Source organism: Pteropus medius, unplaced genomic scaffold, assembly GCF_902729225.1.
Source record: "Pteropus medius unplaced genomic scaffold, Ma_sr-lr_union100, whole genome shotgun sequence".
In the NCBI taxonomy this organism is placed as follows: Eukaryota; Metazoa; Chordata; class Mammalia; order Chiroptera; family Pteropodidae; genus Pteropus; species Pteropus medius.
The window spans coordinates 5,396,969-5,418,848 of NW_024347790.1; the positions used below are offsets into that span (position 1 = coordinate 5,396,969).

Consider the following 21,880-nt stretch of genomic DNA (forward strand, 5'->3'; position numbering starts at 1 on the left):
CTCGATTTCTCTCCCTATCTTTGCTCTTCTATACTTTTAAGGAAATAAGGCTCATTTAGTGATGTAGTCTATTTTAGTCATATTTTTTTTAAAAACTAAGAACCAATTATTTAAATTATGCGTTAAGACATTTCCTCTGTGGAGTAATTACATGGCTCCACAGCCGATAGCATGGAAAAATAAAATAATTTCAGTGCTTTGACTTGCATAGTAAATAGTGTCTACATATTGCTCTGGGTAACTGTGAATTCTCACTAGTGTTAATTAAAATAATATGGCAAAGATTCTGAACCACTCGATGAACATGCCCTTTAATTCTTTGTCTTACTGATGCCCAGAGTTGAAAATCCTGTTGTTGTCTTAGGTGCTCTTTCTCCAACCTCCGTATTTGGACTGCATCATACTGGTAAATTATTTCTGGAAATTATTCAAGTTTTAGCTATCGTGTTGTGGCGATGATTTGAAGGCTATGGAAATGCACTTTTATCAAATCTTTATAGAGTTTTACATTTTTTCTTTATGGAAATACTGCCTAACCTTGCCTAACTTACTCCCACCTCAGGCACACCAGCCTGAATTTACAGTCTATGTATCAAAGGAATTGCTGGGCTTTATTTAATTTGTTGAACTGGCTAAAAATAATTTTAGACCTTTAAGGTGTATCATTCGAAGCTACAAAATGTTATCATTAGACTTTATATCAGTTCAAGTAATTTGCAAATATGTGTATTGCTTTGAACATTCTATCTAGGTTCACTTTTCTAAACTTCCTTTAGATAAAACCATTATGTCTTCATTTTTAAACACACACTACATAGTAGGTGCCATGTAAGCTCAAGAGACTACAGCAAAAACTCTCGTTGCTAATGAGCTTGGAGTCTGGAGTAACAGACAAACATGTAAACAGCTCTTATACAAGTGGCTAAACATTTAATGTAGGAATAAAAAGGATCTTTAGTCACGTGACACAGGGAGTGTCCAACCTGGGGCTTGGATGACAGAGAGGCCAGACTAGGATAGAGAGAGAAGTTGAGCAGACCACCAGGAGCACAGGAGAGAATGGTCAGTGCAGATGAAGGAAGCAGCGTATGTGAACACATGGGAAAACGAAGAGCAAGTGGCTCTTCGTTATGTGTGAAACCCTCAGTCGCAGGATATAGTTTAACCGCAGGTGCTTATGGAAAGAGTTGCAGAAGATGCGAATGGAACACTATGCTGGTACCAAAAACAAAAGCTATTTAATGCATTGATTAGAAGTTTGAATTTATGTAATAGACACCGGTCAGCCCTTGACCGGTTGAAAGATATTTTGGAAGTACAGTCTGAATAACTTGCTGAACAATGGGGGTGGGACCAAAGGAGGGGGCGTTGTCTGGACATCTACCTTGGACAACTATTAAAATCACTAACTTATTTGATAGCGTGGAATCTATAAAATGACTTAAAAGAATATTCAAATTACTGAAAATATTACAAAATAACGATTTATTTGTTATTTTATTTCTTCCCCAGTGGGAGAGACTTCGGAGATTTGCCCAGAAACCACTGACTTTTTGTGCCACAACAAGAAGTGTATTTACTGCATCCCACCTTGTCTGTGACCATAAACTTCGTCTGCTCAGATAGGTCCGATGAAGCCCAGTGTGGTAGGTACATTGGTCTGTTCTAGTGCCGCCAATTCAGCACAGGTCTTCACGTTATTAGTAGAGAGACATATTGGCATTGACTACTGAAAAGCAATGTTCTTTTCATGCATTAGAGTAGATTTGGAATAGCCAAAACATTTTTCCAGCTTCTCTATGCAAATATCCAGATGGCAGCCTCTCATTTTTTTTGCCCCCATACTAAAAACTACAACCCATCTATAGCAAAGCATGTTACAGGAATCTCCCATCATGCCATTGTATAGAACTATGTGGAGTCAAAATTAAAATTGTCAGACACTGAACTAGCAGTCTGCACTTCTTTATTGGTTTTCATTACTGTTTCTATTCCTTCTTTAAAAAAAAAGTTGATTTTATAGATGAAGCTAAAAATTAGCACTTTGAAAAAATACTAGTTTAATGAATAATTTTATCAATTACATTGCACTGGGAAAAGAGGACTAGATGAGCCACATTAATTTTTCACTCAAGCTTTAATTCAAGTGATTTTTTAAGTCTTCTGTAAAACCAAGTATATAATTTGAAAATATGAGCATGGATCTAATTCAAAATATATATTTCATATATCTTACTGGTGACCATTCATAAGGAATCTTGATACCATACAAGCTACCTGGTGCAGTTAGTGTTTGCCTCATAACAAACTATTCCCAAAAGTTAGTGGCCTAAACAAGTTTCATTTTGCTTGCAGTTCTGTGGGCCACTAATTCAGGAAGAAGTTAGCTAGGCAGTTTGTCTCTGATGCACATGGTTCAAACAGATATGGCTGGAACAGAAGGATTACTTCCAAGATGGCTTCATTCCCTCCATGTTTGGCACATTGGTACCCTTAGTTTCTCTATCAGGCTCAACGTGGACTCTCATCTTCCAGGGTGATCCACATGACTTGGGCGTTCCATAACATGGCTGTCACAGGATAATAAGACATCCTGCATGAGACTGCCTTTTACCAAGTGGATGCTCCAAAAGCAAGCATTCCAGGAGCATCGGGAAAAATAGCAAGATTGTCATGACTTAGCCTCAGAAGTTTCAGAACATCACTCTGTCTCTTCCTAAGAATCACGCAAATAACAGAGTCTAGGCTGGATTCAAAGAGAGACAGGGAGCAGACTACAGCCCTCAGTGGAAAACGTCCCGCACGCACAGGGAAGAAGTCCACATGACTCATGTTGAAATTTTTATTTTTAGCACGATACCATTTTTCTTTCTCAGGATCTTATAGTGATGATGCTTCTGAAGTGTTCATTTTCTCTTTTTAGCATTTATTATTTTTTTAATTGCGGTAAAATATAAATAACATTATAAATAAAATTTATCATTTTAACCACTTTTAACTATACAGTTCAGTGGCATCTCATTGTCACGTAGCCAACACCACCACCCCCAGTCCATGACAACCACCATTCAACTTTCTGTTTCTATACATTTGACATCTCTAGGTACCTCATATAAGTGGCATCATACAGAATTTGTCTTGTTATGACTGGCTTATTTCACGTAGCATAATGTTCTCAATATTCATCCCATATATTAATTTTAAATCAAAGCATAAAAGGAAGTGAAAAATAATTGGCACTTTTAAAAACTATACTACAAATTCTACAGTGTTATAGTCTTAATTTTATAAAAATTATGTATTCCCTTTATAATGTATGTATTCTCAAATGAAATTTATAATGCATTGAATTATGGTTTCTACAGTTATTTCTAACTTCTTTTAAGTGCACCAAAAAGTGTATTTTTTTGTTACTGACAGTAAGAAATTTATTTCAAAGGAGTTATATGACAGTGCTCTACGACATTTGTGAAATCGCCATTTTCCTCTCAAGACATAATGAGTAGAACATTTAATAATCACCAGCAGAACATTAAAAACTTGGCCAAATTCAGATAGATTCTAAAGGAAAAATAATTTGAATATGATCACATTGACATACATTATCCACCAGGGAAAGGACATTGGTCACAGGCACTAGAAAAGTTATTATAGATAGTAAAATTGTCTTCCTCTTGTGTAAAGACGAACTTATATTCCTGTTCCTAGTATGGCCTAAGAACAACTTTCTAAACATTAGGTATTTAATAATGGATGAGACATTGTCTTAGGCTTCAAAAATTCACTTTCTACTGTGGAAAAAAGATTATGGATAAAAATGTATTAAGATATGATTTCGCTTTTTAAAAAAATTGGTAAAAAAATGAAAAGTTTCCTTTTAATTTTAAAGTGTAACAAGTTCCATCAAGAATAAGGTTATCACAGCTTATTTGGGCGTACATATGAAGAATGTGTGTGTGCGTGTGTGTATGTATATGCAATACAGAAATAGACATAAAACATTAGGAAGACTTATGGGTATTTTGGTTTTTTGAATGTGAATGCTACTGATGTTCTTTTTGCTTCTCTCATTTTTTCTCTCGGATTTCCTTATATGATTTTTTTTTTCACAACTACTTGAAGTATTGATGTGAAAACACACACAGCCAGTTTTGATTTTCAGAAACTGAAGTCAGTTACATCCTTCTATCTGTTAATATTACCTACAACTTTGATAGACAACTACAAGAAGTAATTGAATTTATTAAAATAAAAGGAATATGTTGACAAATAGTCACTTTTTAAAAAACTACTTGATGGGCTTTGTTCACATCCAAAAGGAACACCACACAGCACATAGAGATATACAGCTCATCTATTATTTATGCAAATTGACTTCATTAATATTTTATATTGACAGTGTTTTAGACATATTCTCCAGTGTAAGTCATCAGGACTGGATTCCTGAAGTCAGGTAATCTATTGTGGATAATGGAATAAATTACATTTTCAAAATGACCTTTGGAGAAATATAAGGAAAGAATTGACCTTTTCAGTTAATTAAACTAAAGTCTTCATTTTGACTTTGACCCTCACTTGTTGGGCTATTATTTAAATTCTCAGAGACTCACTTTCTTCATCTGTCTAGTAGATGCAATACCATTTGTCCTATTGAGTACCTTCAGAATTAAGAGCAATAATGTAAAGAATATATTTGTTCAGTCCGCTATGATGAATAATGTTAGCTTCTTCCATATTATTTTTATATTCTTTTGAAATTCATCATTCATAGTGGATGTCTTATTTACACTCCCTTTATACTTACTGGAAAATAAATGCTGTTATTCCTTATGATTAAATTTTTACTGTTGGTTATGAACAAAGATAAAATTTTCTTGTTGCAAAATGTATAGTATATAGTAAATGAGATGAAACCTTTTTAAAAGAAACATTTAATTCAGAAAATATGCTCTCTTTTTTCATGGAAGGAAATGATTACCTAAACTATGTATTAAGTGCACCTTGTGTTCTAAGCTGTGAATATACAGTGTGTGGGGGTGCTTTCTCTCCTGCCTCTTTACAGAAACAAACATCCTGTTCACTCATGTCACTGTTTTTAACTGTACTGAAATTCTTCAAAATCCTTCTCTATGCTGCACTCCAAGAAGCTATTTCATAATAAGGGGAAACTATTTAATTCCTGTATTATGTATTATGGTATGGTAAAATAAGGTAGATAAGTGAATGTGAAGAATTAAAAACAATTAATGATGGAGCCATTTCTTAAAATATATGTTAGTTGGCCAGTGTTTACACTGACCATGCAATCATATGGCTAAATATTATACCACTGAGAGAACGCCCTAAACCACACACATGCCCTGAGAACTGACATGGTCTGGAAGGGGAGAGGCAGTACATAAGTTGGACAGTCTAGGACTAGTATGATTTGCTAGATGGAATAAAGAAGAGAAGATACATTAAGATACTTGTAGCAGAAGTTCCAACCTTGACCAACCTAGAAGCATGGTAGTTCCTGCTTGTTGCCTTTCTATTCCAATTTTGTTTGGGGCAGCATTATGACCACCTACAAATCCCATCAACTCCCAACTTGCTTGTAGCCACCAGAAGCCAATGAGCTATGCATGGAAATTTGGGGAAGGTGTCTATTTTAGAAAGAAAAGGCACCAGAATGGCTCTTTTCCCATTCTTTCAATGCCTTGAATATTTGTGATACTGGGAAGTATAGCAGTCATCCTGCAACCATGAATGAGCATAAGGATGACAAGATGACAGAAAGGAAGGATGAAAAGGTGTACTTCGCATCTGCACAGTTGAACCACAATGCCAACCCTAAACTGACAACTTCTTGACATTGTTAATTGAGATAAATTAATTCCTGTCTGTTTCAGCTACTATTAATAGGATTTTCAGTTTCTTGGAATCAAATGCATTTTAACTGACATGGATAATAAGAAAAATGTATTATCTCAAATAATGCAAGTCAAAAAGCAAAGGAGCTCTAGAGTTGGTTAATTTAGTAACTTTTATCATCAAAAGTATATAACTGTATGGACTCCTTCCTTCTCTACGCTCTGCCATCTTCAGATAACAGACTTTCTTATAAAGTCAGCTCCTCCCCATATAATCTTTCAGTCGTGAGCATCGCATCTTTGCAATGATATCCTGAAAAAGGACAAATAGATTATTTCCTTTTGATTTATTTTTAAGAAAAAAGGAAAATTTTTCCTAGGTTCCTTTTTCTCAGGAAGTCTCATTGTCTATAACTGCATCCCAAGTCTATGGCTAAACTAGTTAAGACAGGGGAGAGTGAATATCGCATCACAATTGCTTAGATAAACCACAAGTCACCTCTGAAGCTGAGCAGGGGACTCTTTCACCCTTGAAACACATATTTGAGTGAAAGAAGGTAAATTCCTGGATAAAACTGCAATTCTGTCCTGAACAAGAGAGAGGAAAAACGAGTATCCAATTGCTAGAGAAAACATTTTTAAAAGTAATCTTAAACATAAAATTTGAAAAACTCAGTTTTTATTCAAGAGATAATTTTCTGAAAAATTCCTTTAGAGGCAATTTTGAAGATGTGACAGATTTCAGCCTAAAAAATGCTTAACATTTAAAAAGTTTACTGTATTCAAGGCTAGAGATTTTGGAGAGTATTTTCAAACAATGTGAAAACTTGAATATTTTGAGCAAGGGATCTGATGCGAGTGTAGTCTTAAAGGTGAGTAGTGTGATTTGGGTTTGTGAGGTTGATAAATTGAAGTCTACATTGTGAGGTTGATAAATTGAGGTCCAGGAGCTTGAACCAATGGAACTGGAACAGGGGCTATGGAACTGCAGAGAAGGACGTAAATAAGTTCTCAAAGGGAGAATCTACAGTTATGGGTGATAGATTGGATATGGAAATGAAGACTATAGAATCAAAGATAGCTCCAAAGTTTGACTCTTTAAAAAGAGAGAGAAGATTCATGCTGTGAAGTTAATCAGTCTCAAAGAGAAGAACCCATTCAGAGAGGTGAATTATTACTTTGTTTTGTGGTTGTGATTGCATATTGCAACTGGAATGTTTAACAAGCATGTATTTCATCTTGGCTGTAGATTTGTAGGCCATCTGCATAAAAGTGTGAAAGGCCATGAACAGGATGAGTGAAGATGTAGAGAGTGAGAAATGTAAGCAAATAAGTATATATTTTTGTAAATTGAGAGGGTCACCATGACTGTGCCTGCAAGTTATAAGAAAGGAATTAGTAGAGAATGTGAGATTGAAGCACATGAAGAAGTTGTCTGACTTTGAAATAAATGAGGCTGCGCAATGTTAATAGCAGTGTTGATAAGGAGTTGAGATCATAACTGAGATTAGCCCTAGGGGGGTAAAAAAGAGGAAAAGTGGCATAATTTGAGGTAGAGGATAAAATAGAATTTATCCTGATTGTATAGGTATCCTTAGCGTCAAAGATAAAGATAAAGTCATATGGTAAATAAGTTGAAGCAGAAGGGACAAGAGTGATCACAGAGAATTGAAAAGGATATAGAATAGGTATTGTAAGGCCTATGTATCAGGGAGTCAGTTACATAGGAATATACAGTGCAGAACCTGTATGTGACATCATTCTAAAGAACATATAATGGCTGTCCTGCTATGTACATTGGAAGATTCTGCTGTTTGCAGTTAGGTTAACAACACACCGGAGAACTGAATTTCTCACTATTATCCACATTGTTTGTGTAATGTAAACCTATCTATATCCTATAATACTGGTGTGACAAGTATTATCACATGGATATACAGAGCGCATAAAGACACACCAAAAAAAATCAATGGATTTTAAGACACGTGGAATGAATGAAAGAAATTTACATAATTAAAAATGATTTTAGTTTTCAGAATAAGATACCATCATGTGTGAGAAGTGAAATGCTGATAATTTATGAAAATACTCTCAGGGACTCAGAAATTTTTTAATAAAAATATTAAATCTTTCTTTGCTATATATTTGGTATCCATTTCCACAGCGAATTTTTTTTTCTAATGAAGTTTCTATATGCTAATATTAGTTTTATGTTAAGAAAAGTTATGAATGAGAATCCACTTTGAGTAGAAATGTTAAAAAAAAACACAAACCTTATCTTTTTAAAAAGAAAAGAAACGTCAATGACAATCTCAGTTGATTCATACTGATTCAGTCACCCAATAATTCATTCTGTCTATACAACACAGTCAGGTTTTACAGTGAATGCTCAAAAATAATCACTGCTGTGAAAAAAAAATTAAAGAAAGAAAAACGAAAGCAGACACTAGGGTGTTATGTTGGTACTTTTCACTGCTGACTAGGTAGTAGATTCTCAGTTATTATCTAGTAATTTTTCTTATCGTGAATAACTAAATTTTTAATGAGTTATCAACCAACACTTTTAGAAGAGAACTTATTTCATGATTTAGTGACTAACTCTGAAATTAGTACATGGCTTATTGGTATGATATGCTGCAAGAGTTTGTTTCCTATACAGTTTACTATTTCTCCCAAAAGCACCTTTTCTTTAGCAGACGATTTGGCCTCTCTAATGGTCTGTGTTGTTCAAATGCCATAGAGTAAGCAGAGGGACTAAATTGAATATCCAGACAAATGAAGCTGCTGATTTATTTGACGTGAATTATCTGTATTATCGTGATGTTATGTCCATTGTTTTTGTCTAAACAGTTTTCTCTATCATTTATATTATTAGTCAATCAGTATAACTCCTTAATGGATAAATGGCAATATTCATGCACTGTTTCTAGATGCTGTGATTAAAAAAAAACAAAAACAAAAACTACAGTGTACTATTGATATTATCAATAAATACAGATGTTCCACTTCTATAAATTTATTTATGAATAGTTAGAATATACAAGTATTAATTTAAAATCATCAAAAATGTAGTGTAATATTAAGTGCAATATGCATTTACAGAGCATCTCATTAATATTTTTGTTTCCTTAGGCCAGTATACAAGCACAAGAAGAAGCTGCAATTTTGAAACAACTTTAGGAAACTGGACCACAGCCTGCATTCTTACTCAAGACTCTGAAGATGACTTGTGCTGGGCCACTGACAATGAAATTCCTGCTGAAGCATTGAGTGCAGACTTCGATCACACACCAGGTAAATCTAGTAGGGATACACAGGCCAAGTACTCTACTCCCAAAAACCTGCTCTAACTATTTGAGTGAATGTTGGAGCGCATCCTTGTCTGTGTGGGGACAGAGCTCACTAGGCTTTAAGAAAAGACACTTAGTCCCTTCTATTTAACCCCTGAATTATTGAGTCAACCCAAAACTGACATTGCAACAACAGGAAAATCCACGACTCATGGTTTAAGAGACTTGCACATTTTATTTCCTCTAATCTAAATGTATCCTTAAAGTCCCCAACTGGGGCAGGGACAAGTAAGGGTCATTCAGATTAATGCATGCAATTGGCAAAAGTGTACAATTAACAATGATAACTGTTCTCACAATGCCACAACAGCCGATAGCTGGCATCAATTTTATTCCATTCCCTCTGAAGTACAGGGCCAGAGATGTAAAAGGTAGGTGGTAAAGGAAAGAAAGAGCATCTCTCTACAAAGTCTTGATGAGTTTTGCTTCCTGCCTGTGTTTTGAGATCAATGCAATCTTTAATGGTTTTATAGTTAATAGAGTCAGAGTATAAGTAGACTCGAATTCTTATTTACTTTGACCCTGAAGTCTTACCTACTCAGCACTTTTCTTAGGAATCAACTTTTCCTAGGGATAAAAAGTAACTTTTCTTAGAGATTACTTTTCTCAGTGATGAGATTTTTCGAACTTTTTAAAGAACAAACAATAATCTAAGATATCTGTGATGGTTAATTTTATGTGTCAACTTGGAGGGTGTTTTTTGATGAAATTAACAGTTCAGTTGGCGAACTTAGAGCAGATTGTCCTTCATAATGTGGAGGGGCCTCATCCAATCAGTTACTGGCCTGAATAGAACAAAATATCCCAGCTGCCCAAGAAAGAGGTAATTCTCCAACAGACTGCCTCCGAATTTTGTCTACACCATTAGCTCTCCTGGGTCTTCAGCCTCCTGGCCCACACCGCAGATTCTGGGCTTGCCAGCCTCCATAATCACATGAGCCAATTGCTTGTAATAAATATCTTTCTGTATTTATATACATTCTATTAGTCCTGCTTTTCTGGAGAAAACTAAAAAAATATTACTCAAAACAATGGAAGAATAGGCACAATGAAAACAAGGTTATATGTAATTAAAATAACTTTTTATAGGAAAAGTTTATGAAATTGGCTCAGCCGTTTTAAGACTAATGAAAAGAGAACAATAGTTTTATTATTTATATATTCCAAGCAGATTGAAAATGTTATAATGTTCAACTACAGCATGGGCATCTGTTCTTATTTTAAAATTTTTCCCTAATTCATCTTCAAATAGAATATTCTTATTCCTTTTGACCTGCAGTTGAATCTCCTCTCCCTTTGACCAAGATTTTTGTTGTTGTTTAAAAAACATATACCAGATTATAGGTTAACAGAACAGGATAGGGAATCAAGATACTGAAGTCAGTAATTAGGAGGACTTAACATATAACAAAAGTTAATTCAGTGGGAAAAAGATATATTATTTAATATGGTGCTGACATATCTGGTCATTCACCTGGAAGCAAATGAAGTTAAACTCATTTTTTTCTGCATATTTCACATGCATAAATATATTCCAGATAAAGGACTTAACATGTAACGAATAATAACAGCAAAATTCTCGTCAGAAAAGAAGGTAAAGTATGTACAATTTAGGGGCAGGATCTAACTTCCAAAAGCCCAGAAGCTATAAAAGAAATGATGTACAAATTTGATTATGTAAAATCATAACTGTGGTCTAAAAGTCCATAAACAAAATTAACATGCAAATAATGTTAGAAAAATTTTTTTCCTTATGGATTATGTATAGATAGATGACTCTTACAAACTTACTAGAAGTGACCAATTTTAAAAACTAGAAAAGATTTGCACAATCAATTAACAGATGATCTAATTCAAATTATCAATGAATATATTTAATGACACTCAAGTTCACAAGTCATCAGGAAAAAATCAAATTTAAATAATAAAAATGTGAGAAAAGATTTTCAAAAGCCAACCTGTTGATGGCAGAGAGATGGAGAGAGAGCAGGAAAGGCTGCTCATACATGGTTATGGGAAAATTTCCATTTTGGAAAGCATTTGGCCATATAGAAATAAAAAGATCAACACATAAGTACATGTGTATAAGGATATTTACTTCAGCATTGTTTGTAGTTGAAAAAATGGGAAATAAAATGACTGCCCGTTATTCATACAGCCATTTATTTATTCCTTTGTCACTTTATTGGTTTATTGAATGCCAGACACTCTTCAAGGTCCTGGGAATATATTAGCGAATAAAACAGACAAAAATCACTGCCACAGTGTTCATATTCTACAAGGAGGAAAAAGATAATGAACAAACACAATAAGTAAATAAGTAATGAGGACAGTTAAAAGTTGAGGATAAAGAAAGAATGGAGTAAGCAGAACAGGGATGGTAGATGGATGGGTGTGTGCCTGAGTCATGGGAGGACTGCAGTTTAAATCGATTGATCACAATGGGCTGCGTTGAGAAAATGCCATTTGAAGAAAGACTTGAAAGAGGGGAGGGAGTGAGCTTTGTGGATACCTAAGGAAAGAGTGTTCCAGGCAGAGTGACGGCCAGTGCCAAATGCCTTGCGATCACAGTATGCCTGGTGGGTGTCTCAGCGTGGGCACTAGTGATGTTTTGGGTAACTGAATTAATTGTTGTGGGACTGCCGTGTGCACTGCAGGATGTTTGGCAGCATCCCTGATCTCTACCCACTAGATGCCAGTAGCACTCCTTTTCCTAGTCTTGACATCACAAAGATCTTTAGAAATTGCCAACTATTCCCCGGGGGCCAAAATCACCACCATTCCACCCTCTTGTCCCCTAGAGGTACAGCCTGGAGGCCAGTGTAACTTGTTAAACCCATAGCATGCAATATCAGGAAGCCACTAAAATAAGGGTTTAGTGCTTTAAGGTTGATGTGTTGGGATTTCCAAAACATATTCTTAAAGAGGTAAAGCAATATGCAAAATGATTATATAGTGTGATCCAATTTTTCTAAATTGAAGAATGACTAACACCCTCTTATTTGCACATATTAATAAAGATACATATGTGTAGATATTTCTATGGATAACTATATGAGCATGGAGAAAAGGATGATAAAGGATACATAATTATTAACATGGATTACTGCTTGGATAGATAATAAGGTTGGAGTAACGGAAAAGGGGAATTAATTCCAAAAAGGAAAAAAGAGAAAAAAGTAAAAACAGGAATTGCACCTCAAAAGAAATTCTAACATATATGATGGTAGAACATTTACATGTTTGTGGAATCGTGGTGGATATTTTTAACTTTCACAACTTAAAAAGCCTGAACTATTGCTTTCACTTTTTTAATATTTATTTTTTCTTCAGTATTTCTTTTCATCAATTTTACATTCTTAAGAATTACATCTTTTTCTAAAAATTTTAAAATATGAATAAGGATAAAAAAGAAAAATTTCTCTAGTAATCCCAGTAGAATGATTATAACTATCTCTAAGCTTTGTATTTAGTGACATATAGTGTGAATGAGTTTCTATGTTAAGGAACATTTTTAACAGCATAGTTTGAGTTACAGCATAGTCTTCTACATTTTGGATATATCATAATTTATAAAATTATCTGATGTTTAACTCAAATTATTTTCTAATACTTCACCATAATAAATATCAATAACATATTTTTACTTTTATGATTATTCCTAAGGACAAGTATATGTTTTTTGAGAAGTTATGAGAAGTAAGTTGATTTTTACTTTTGCTACTAAGAACCAGACAGTAACATCTAGATACAAATACCTTTGAGTTCTTTGTTTTTATTTATTTTATTTTTCAATTGCAGTTGACATTAAATATGATATTAGTTTCAGGTGTACGGCATAGTTATTAGACATTTATATACCTTAGTAGGTGATCACCCAGGTAAGTCTAGTAGCCCCCTGACACCACATAGTTACTACAATATTATCTACTATATTCCTTTTCCTATACTTCACATCCTTTGACAGTTTTGTAACTGCCAATTTATACTTCTTAATCCCTTCACCTTTTTTCATCCAGACCTGAACCCTCGTTCCATCTGGCGATCGTCAGTTTGTTCTCTATATCTATGAGTTTTTGTTTCGTTCATTCGTTTATTTGTGAGTTCTTTAGATAACATCTGTAGCACTTTTTTCTTTTTTTCTTAAGACAGTATTTGAAAACCGATGAGCAGTTCTGCTAGTATAATATTACTAATGGTGCAAAAAAGTACTGTATGCTCAGTTTAGGAGAAGATAATAGTATAATCAATGGACATGAGAAGTTTCTATGCGTTGTTCAAAAATACAAACATAAATGATTGATAACTTTTAATGTAACAGTTAAGGTAAGGACCACTAATGGCAATGTTTATTTTCTTTTTTGGACTTTTATAGCTTGTGTGAGTTCATTAAAGACCACATGAAATGTTGTGAATCTGGTTATTTATGCAATAGAGTACACAAAAAAATGTTGTCCACAGATAAAGAAAAGTAATCATTCTGACAGAGTATTTTATTACCCTCCCTGTTAATCACTAGTTGAGACACTATACTTTTACAGAGTGTTCTCTTTAAAGCAGCCTGATTGTATCATCCTTGATACACTAATACGACTCACTGAACCTGTTTAGGCATCTCTGAGAAAATGGGCTGCCAAATAAATTGTAAGGACATTAATTAATTTTGACCCTCTGGGAAGAACAAAATTCTTTCTGAGAAGGTCAACAGATTCAAAGAGCCAACAGTCTATTTCTAAGCATCCCAGCTTCACTGTTAATTAAAGTTGTGTTTATGGATCTTTTCATTTATTGTTACCAAGATGAAAAATTAGGTACATAAGGAGGACATTTTCAATGCCTATCACAGACCTATTTATGAGTCTTGTTGGAGCCATTGCCGAAATTGTAGAGAGAAATTACAAACATTAATCCACTCTCTAGTCTGCACATGAATAGGATTTAGACTTAGTATATGCAAGATTTAATAGCAGGAGTGACATTCGCATGACATGAATTAACAAAGGTATAATGTAGAAGGCTGCTGTACATTTTTTTTCCATTTCTTCAGAACTTTTTTTCTTTTTAACGGTATAATCGACCATCTCCGCAACTAGACTATAAACTCTAGGAGGGTATGAGTCACATCTTTTGTTACTTTTACATTCACTCCAGCATTTAAAATTGAATAACACTAAATAAATACTTGTGTAGGTCTCATGTTGCTTGGCTCTATCTCCTTCTGTACTTATTTTTTGAACTGATTAATGGAACATGAATGAATGCCTATTAAATACCACACACAATGTGTTGGCAACTGAAAGTATCAATTAACTAGATGTTTGTAAAGTAACTGGAATGGAATATGCTGTCTGATATAACTCACATGCTTGCTATTGTACAAATTCTACGTTCACAACCCAAGGTCAAAAAATACCCCCAAACAATCTTAATGATGCTAATGTTCCCATATGTGTAATAGCAGTTTAAAGTATATATAAAGTGTTCATTCAACAAATGTAACTTACTTGACTCTTGGTTGATGGAGCCCTGCAGGCTAGGCAGATGATTATTTACTGTGGGCAGACAGGGCGGATTTTATTCCTACATTAGAGATGAGGAACAGGAGAAGCTAAATGACTTCTCTGAGCCTGAACCCCTGGTGTGTGGAGTCCAAATGAAGCTCCTCTCCAGGACCTCGCTGTAGCATGTGCTGTCCTTCTGTACAACTCAGCCTGAATCTCCATATTCAGTGCCACTGAACCCCTATTTCATTCCAGGTCTATATTACTATCTCACCCTGGTCTCTGATACTTATTAGAGGAAGACTCCCACCTTCATTTGATTGCACGTGTTGGGGCTTGGTCAGCGATATGGAGTTAGATATATAAAAGTCAAATGATACTGAGACATATCAAAGAATATGATTTGTGAATCCTTCTTGCACTTTATCTAATCCTTAAATGATACATTAGAATTTATTACATCGGTTCAGAAGAGATTTCTAATTAAAATAGTATATTTTTTGATACTTCAAGGGGAGTTAATTACTAATGTATTATACTCTTGCTACTGCTACTACTAATTATTATTATTTATTATTCTATTATATTAAAATTAAAGTCTGAAAAAATGCTAAAGGGAAACATCTGATTTCTGTGACATTTCAGCCACCACTTAAAAAAAAATGTGACTAAATAGGAGTTTCTACAAGTGAGTGTCACAGAAAATGATATACATTGGCATGGTTAAAAAAAAGATATATGTATGTTTTTCAATCATTGATTCATTCAACAAATATTTGTTGAGCCCATTCATTTCTAGCCACTGTTTTAGGTACATATGCATGTTGAACAAATCAGAGAAAGCTCTCTACCATCATCCGGATGACATTGTAATAGAGAGGGTCAGAAAATCAATATCAAGCATTATAAATAAAAATTTTGTATAGTTTGTTGGAAGTTGTTAAGTGCTGTGGGGGAAAAGGGAAGCAGTAAAGGAAAGATCAATCAGGAACTAGTTGGGGGTGCTTAGGAGTTAGAAGTGGTGGGGGACATGGGGGTTAAGGTAAAGAAGTTTTCGTGTATAGTCGTTACAATGAGGGTACCTGCATTACTATTTCCAGTTTTATAAAGGGTTGATGAATAGTTGCTCTTTTCCATTCACAAGATCTAAACAGAAGTACTTTTCTTCAAACAAAGAGAACCCTCAAGAGATTTAGAGGAAGAGCACTACCATCTGTTAAATGTTTTCTAAGACTCAGAAACTATAAAAGAAGATTTACACATGTTGTCTCATCGAATCCATTGGAAACATTGTGATGTAGAAGATACCAAATTCTTAGAAAGGTTAAAACACTGGACTAAGTCACAGGGGCATTGGAAAAGCAAATGCTAATTCCAAACACTTTCTTCTGTGGCCTGCCCTCTCCAATACATTGCCACGAGCCACATGGGCTACTGAGCTCTTGAAATGTGCTGGTCCAAACTGAGATGTGCTGTAGTGGAGAATACACACTGCATTTTGAATGTGTAGTACCAAAAAAAAAAAAGAAGAAACCCAGGTATAAAACATATCTCATTAATAATTTATACATTGATTATATGTGGAAATTAAAACATTATGGATATAGTAGGTTAAATAAAATATGTTACTAAAGTTAACCTATTTCTTTTTACTTTTTTAAGCTACATATGTGGCTCATAGTATTTTTCTACTGGATGCCCTATTCTGTGTTACATGACAGACATAGGTTTTCTTTTCTTATCAAGTGAATAAAATAATGGAATTGACTAAAGAGGTACTGGAGAGGATCTGTCTCTGGATATCTTCGAAGATGGGCAATCTCTTTCTTAGGAATTCACAAACTTGTTGCTAAGAACTGCAAAGATGATCTATTTAACTTCTAACGTACTTTAAGTGAAAAGTACTTTTGAAACAAAAGACATATATAAAGCAAAGTGGTATAATTAAAATCTGATACATTTTCTTCATACTATACTATGGATCTTACATCCCAATAATTAAATATTAACATGCATTCTTCTTATGTCCAAAAATAGTATTTTCTGAATTATTATCCAAATACGATGGTTCCTTGCTCCATAATTTTCAGAGAACAAATATCATTACATATATTTAAATTTATCTTTATGTGTTTTTCTTTTTCTAATATATAGTCAAATATCAGAATTGATATTTTATTGCTTTTATGAAATTAGATAGTCGTTGACCTGTTGGAAAATGTTTATGACTGTGTGATTACATCCCGATGAAGGCAGGTCTTGTCTCTATTATTAAATATACAAAACATTCCAGATCTATATGTATTAATCTTGTATTAATTTTAATAGGATCTGAATTTTCAGATAACAGCCTTAAATTATTTTACTAAGTATTATAATATAATAATTCTTGTTGTCAGTATGATGCTTCTCATAATGAAATGTTCAGTTGTTTCACTGATAGACAGTCATATCCCGAAGCTTCTTAAATAGGAAGAACCTTGCCTTACTACATAATTGGGTTAAATTTTAATAGCCATCACCACATCATGCTTTTCACACACAGACACCACCACCACCATCAAAAGCAGCTATGACCATCATCATGGTGGCCCTGCCACTCAGGCCATTGCTGGTCATATTAACTGATTTGCTTTGGATGCCTTGCTAAAACAATGAATTAGACAGCATTTCCCCACAGTCTGATCTGATATGATGTGGGATCTCATTTTGTAACCATGTATAAATTTATCTCAGATTATTCTAAAGGCCGTCTCTGGTCTACTTAATTTTTAAAGCTGTTTATTTCCTTGACTTGCCTTAGACAGATTCCTTGATGTTTCGTATAACTACAAAATGTTTATATAATTATTCTAATTTTCTTTCCTTGCCAATATTTCTCTTTATTTATATACTGAAGTTATGCATGACGGAATGTATGTGAATTAGGGATATTAGTATTTTTTCTCATTCTCTTCTATTTGTACTTCCTTTTTCGTTCTGCTTTACTTCTCTTCTATTATGCCACCGAAACATATAAGCATGAATTAGGTAGAAGGAGATTTTATCAAGGAGAATGACATATGATATTAGTATAAAATGAGCAAATAAATAGTGTAATTAATATTTTTTCTGACTTTATAATATCTTTTGAAGCCCTTAACATTATCTTTTAAAAGTTATTTGGCTCTACTTTCTAAATAATATATTAATTCAATCATTAAGTAAATACTTTAGAATGAAAGATCACCAAAATGGTCTCCTATCATACAGTACTGATAAAGAGGATTTTTTAAAATTCTTAGTTTGTTTCTTTTTTAATGACTAATATTCTACTAAAAATAGGTAATTGTCATGTGTAACTGTACATAACAGGTCTTGACATCAAATTTGGTGTGACTACATAACTACCATTTATTGCTTGCCAGTTACCATGTACCTGGCTTTGTTCAAGCTTTCTCATTTAATCCTCACACTTACCTTTTTCAGAAAAGGAAATTGATGCACAGAGAGAGTAAATGACTTGCCTCTAAGCCACACAGAAGACACTTGAATCTAGCATTGGGACCCATGTCTCTCTGAAGCAAAAGTGTGTGTTTGTAACCATCAGTCGCTATAGCTCAATATGACATTCTCAAGACTTCCTGAAATATATAAAGGTAATGATTATATAAAAATGAATAATTGATAGTTTCTCTTCTGAAACACAAAAATGTCATAAGTGATATTTTTGCTATATTTAAAGGTGGCATTTTATTAATATCAAATGGTTCAAAACAAAGAAGTATGATTTTTCTATATATTTTTTTAATCTAGATGCCATTTTCTTACCGCAATTCGATATTATTTCTGCTTTCTCTTTGTCTTATGTTACTGTTTAGAAATACAAATAATTTATTCCAACCACACAATGCTGAGGAAGAAAACCAGGAAAAATTTGGCTGATAAATCTCAGAATACATCTTACAAATTTAGTGTGCTCTCTGCAAAAAGGCAATAAATGATGCCTATCATTCATTTATTTACCAGAATTAGAATAAAAGCAATTTTCTTCATGAAATCATAGAGAGTGTTTAGAATAGAGTCATTCTATTTTCCTTATTTTTCTCTGAGACAGAGGGTTAACTTTATTTTAGTGATGATTAGACAACAAGAACAAACCCAGATCATGTATAACTCTTCTGTTTCTTTAAAAAATTTCATGATCAGACAGTGATTTGCATTTTGTTGCCAAAAAGCAATTCTAGTCTCAAACCACGAACCCCTTCCAATCATCCACATGTGCCAATTTGAATCAATACCCCAACTAGTTCATTTCAAATTCTTCTGCCTCTGGGGAGAAACATAATCTTAATTGCTGTTTTTCTTTCCTTTGTCTTGGTTTGTTGAACTAAGTTTGTTTAAAATACTTCCAAGAATACTTAATAATTGTCTCAAGCAGGACCCGGTCGATGCTTTCTTTTTGCGAAATGCCAAAATGTATCTATCACTTGTGAGACATGGTATTCAGTGAAAAGCATGTGAATGAACCTGTTCTTTCAGAATCCTGGAGGACAAAATTAAACTGAATAAATAATCTGAAAATCTTTAAGGTTAATTATTTCATCTTTTTGCAAGTAACGAGGCAACGTAATTTCTCTAAAAGGAATTTTCTAAACGCATAGTGGTATACAGACTTACTTCTCAGTAAAATAACAAACCATTAAACTCAAAACTTTGCCTCTTGTATATATTCCCCCTTTTTAAATATCTTTAAACTGCCTCTCTATCTTTATAGCAGATGCTTCGACTTTAAGCATCACAATTTTCTCTTTCCTTGGTACAAAAATGAAAATGAAATAACTGACCTTAACTTCACTTCCCTTCTAAGCATTATTTTTCTAAGTATTATTTTTCATTCTTATATTTCAAATTACCATTCCTCCTACATTGTTTGTATCCTCTGTCTCATTAAACGTACCTTCTTTGGTTCCCTCCAATCTGTCTTCTGCAAAAATATTATTTCTTCAGCAAATAATTATTGGTTACCCATTCTTGGTCACTGATCTAGACACTAGTGATACTTGTTTAGCAAATACAGTCCTGACCCTCACAGAGCGTATATTCCAGCTCTCTTTGAGGACATAATCATAGTCATAATAGTCTGATTCTTCTTAAGATGCATTTGATACTATTGATAAATCCACACCTTCTTGAAGTTTCATCTGTGTTTTCACTGTAGTGGGTATTTTTTTTCCTAATGATGTATCTGTCTTCAGTGCTTTCTCTTCCTTCTTCTAAAACCTAAATATGAGTCTTACCCAATATTCTGACTTCATTTTTTTACATCTCTTCCTATACTTTTTGCTTGCTCAAAGTTTTATGCTTTCAGTGATCAAAATTTGCTAATCCCTCCTTATATAGAAACTAGAGCTCTTATTTCCATGTTCTAGTCTCATATTTTCAATTGCCAGCTGAGTAATTTCCAGTATCTCTTAGTCCCTTATCTGAACTCAAACTTACCTTCCTTTCAAAAAGAATCTCCTCTTCCGATCCTAATATTTCTGTTATTGACATTGTCATTGTGAACACTTAATTCTCTCTCAATTTCAAATTCTGTGAGCTCTTCATTCTCAACTTGTATGTTTTGTTTTGTATTTCATTTCCACTTCTGTCATTTTAATTCACTTTTAGGCTATTGCACATGTCAAAGAAACTCATCTCCAATGCAAATACTCTGCTAAACAGGCCACTCTTCACACTGATGCCTGATTAATATTTCTCAGTGGTGAATCCTGGTCCTCCAGATCATCGAATGCTCTTTATTGCCTTTTAGTATGGCATATAGGCTTCCAGTGTTCTTCCCCAAATTGCATTTCTAATTTTAATTCTTATGTTATTCTCCTACAAACTCTGTGTTCTTGTTCCTCAAATATCCTTAGGGTGTCATAAATGTCAACTTTCGGTCATGTCATCGTTTTAGGATGACTTGTAATTTTCTGTTGATAGAGGGCACAGTGTTCTGAGTAAAGACACTGGGGTACACAGGCTTTTTGTGTGAAGTTTTTGTTTATCTTGCTTGGAGTTAGTTCGAGAGTACTGTTTGTTGTAGCCGTAGGTGTCAGAAAGTAAAATTTCCTCTGGTGGCTTTGTTTTTGTCTCCCTTGCACTTTGATTTCTGTAGAGATTTCTTAAATGAGTTCTGAGAGGTGGAGTTCTTTCAGTCACAGTCCCCTGCTGATATACAGGGGTCCCACTGATGGGTGGTAAGGTGAAAGGTGCGAAGTGGCGAGGTCAGGGGAAGGGAAGCACTCTACAGTCCTGTGATTTGATCACAATCTTGCAGTGAGCCTGCACGCTTACACAGTGACCTTCATCGAATAAAGTCCTCCTTTCCCTTCCACGAAAGAGGACATCTAGACCTGGCTGAGAAAATAGGCACACCTCAAAATGGTCACTTTCCCCTCCCCCTGAAAGAAGCAGAGGGGATTTTTTTTCCAGTCTTCATTGCGAGAACTGTTAGGATTGCTAGAGGTAAAACTTTGGGCTACTTCTAAGACTTGCCCCCCAGACTTCCTATCTCTCTGCCTTTTCCACACCGAGACTCCAGCAATTTGTTAATTACAGTTGGCACATTCCTAACCCAGTAATGGCTCCATTGGTGGTTCCTGCTGTAGCGTTGTGCTCCACTAAACTGTGGTTATCTGTATCTGCCTCTTTCTCTCTCTCTCTCTCTCTCCAATTTTGGGGATGGTGGTTTGCCCTGTGACCTCTCCTCTATTCTCTGGTGGATCCAAGAAGAGTTTTTGCTTTTTAGTTCAGCCTTTCTGTTACTGAGAAGATGAGACTGATGTCTTCCAAGCTCCTTACATGATGAACTGGAAACCAGGAGTTTCTGTGTGTGTGTGTGTGTGTGTGTGTGTGTGTGTGTGTACACACATACATATATATTAGAATGCTCTTTACCATTCTAAACTGATTTCTTTGTCTACTACCATCTCCACTATTTCCTTTAATATCTTGATACAATGACATGTATTTTATAAAGTCTCCTCATTCACCAACCTTAAGCCATCTTTAATCTGTGGAACTACATAGCATTTATGACCTACATCAGTATTTGGTGTTATATACTCACAGTAACCCCAGTGAACTGTATATTATTATTGTTGTCCCCATTTGATAGAAGATGAATAGATGAATATGAGACACAGTGGGG

The 21,880-nt window shown here is 34.4% G+C and overlaps 1 protein-coding gene across 1 annotated transcript in view; it reads left to right on the forward strand.

Annotated features, from left to right (window-relative positions):
* MALRD1 (MAM and LDL receptor class A domain containing 1) overlaps positions 1-21,880 on the forward strand; it is a 477,766-nt gene that overhangs the window by 318,710 nt on the left and 137,176 nt on the right. The window contains 4 exon segments of the mRNA XM_039877626.1: positions 1,513-1,577; positions 1,579-1,614; positions 1,616-1,646; positions 8,985-9,146. Of these exon segments, the coding sequence (XP_039733560.1) occupies positions 1,513-1,577; positions 1,579-1,614; positions 1,616-1,646; positions 8,985-9,146 (294 nt within the window).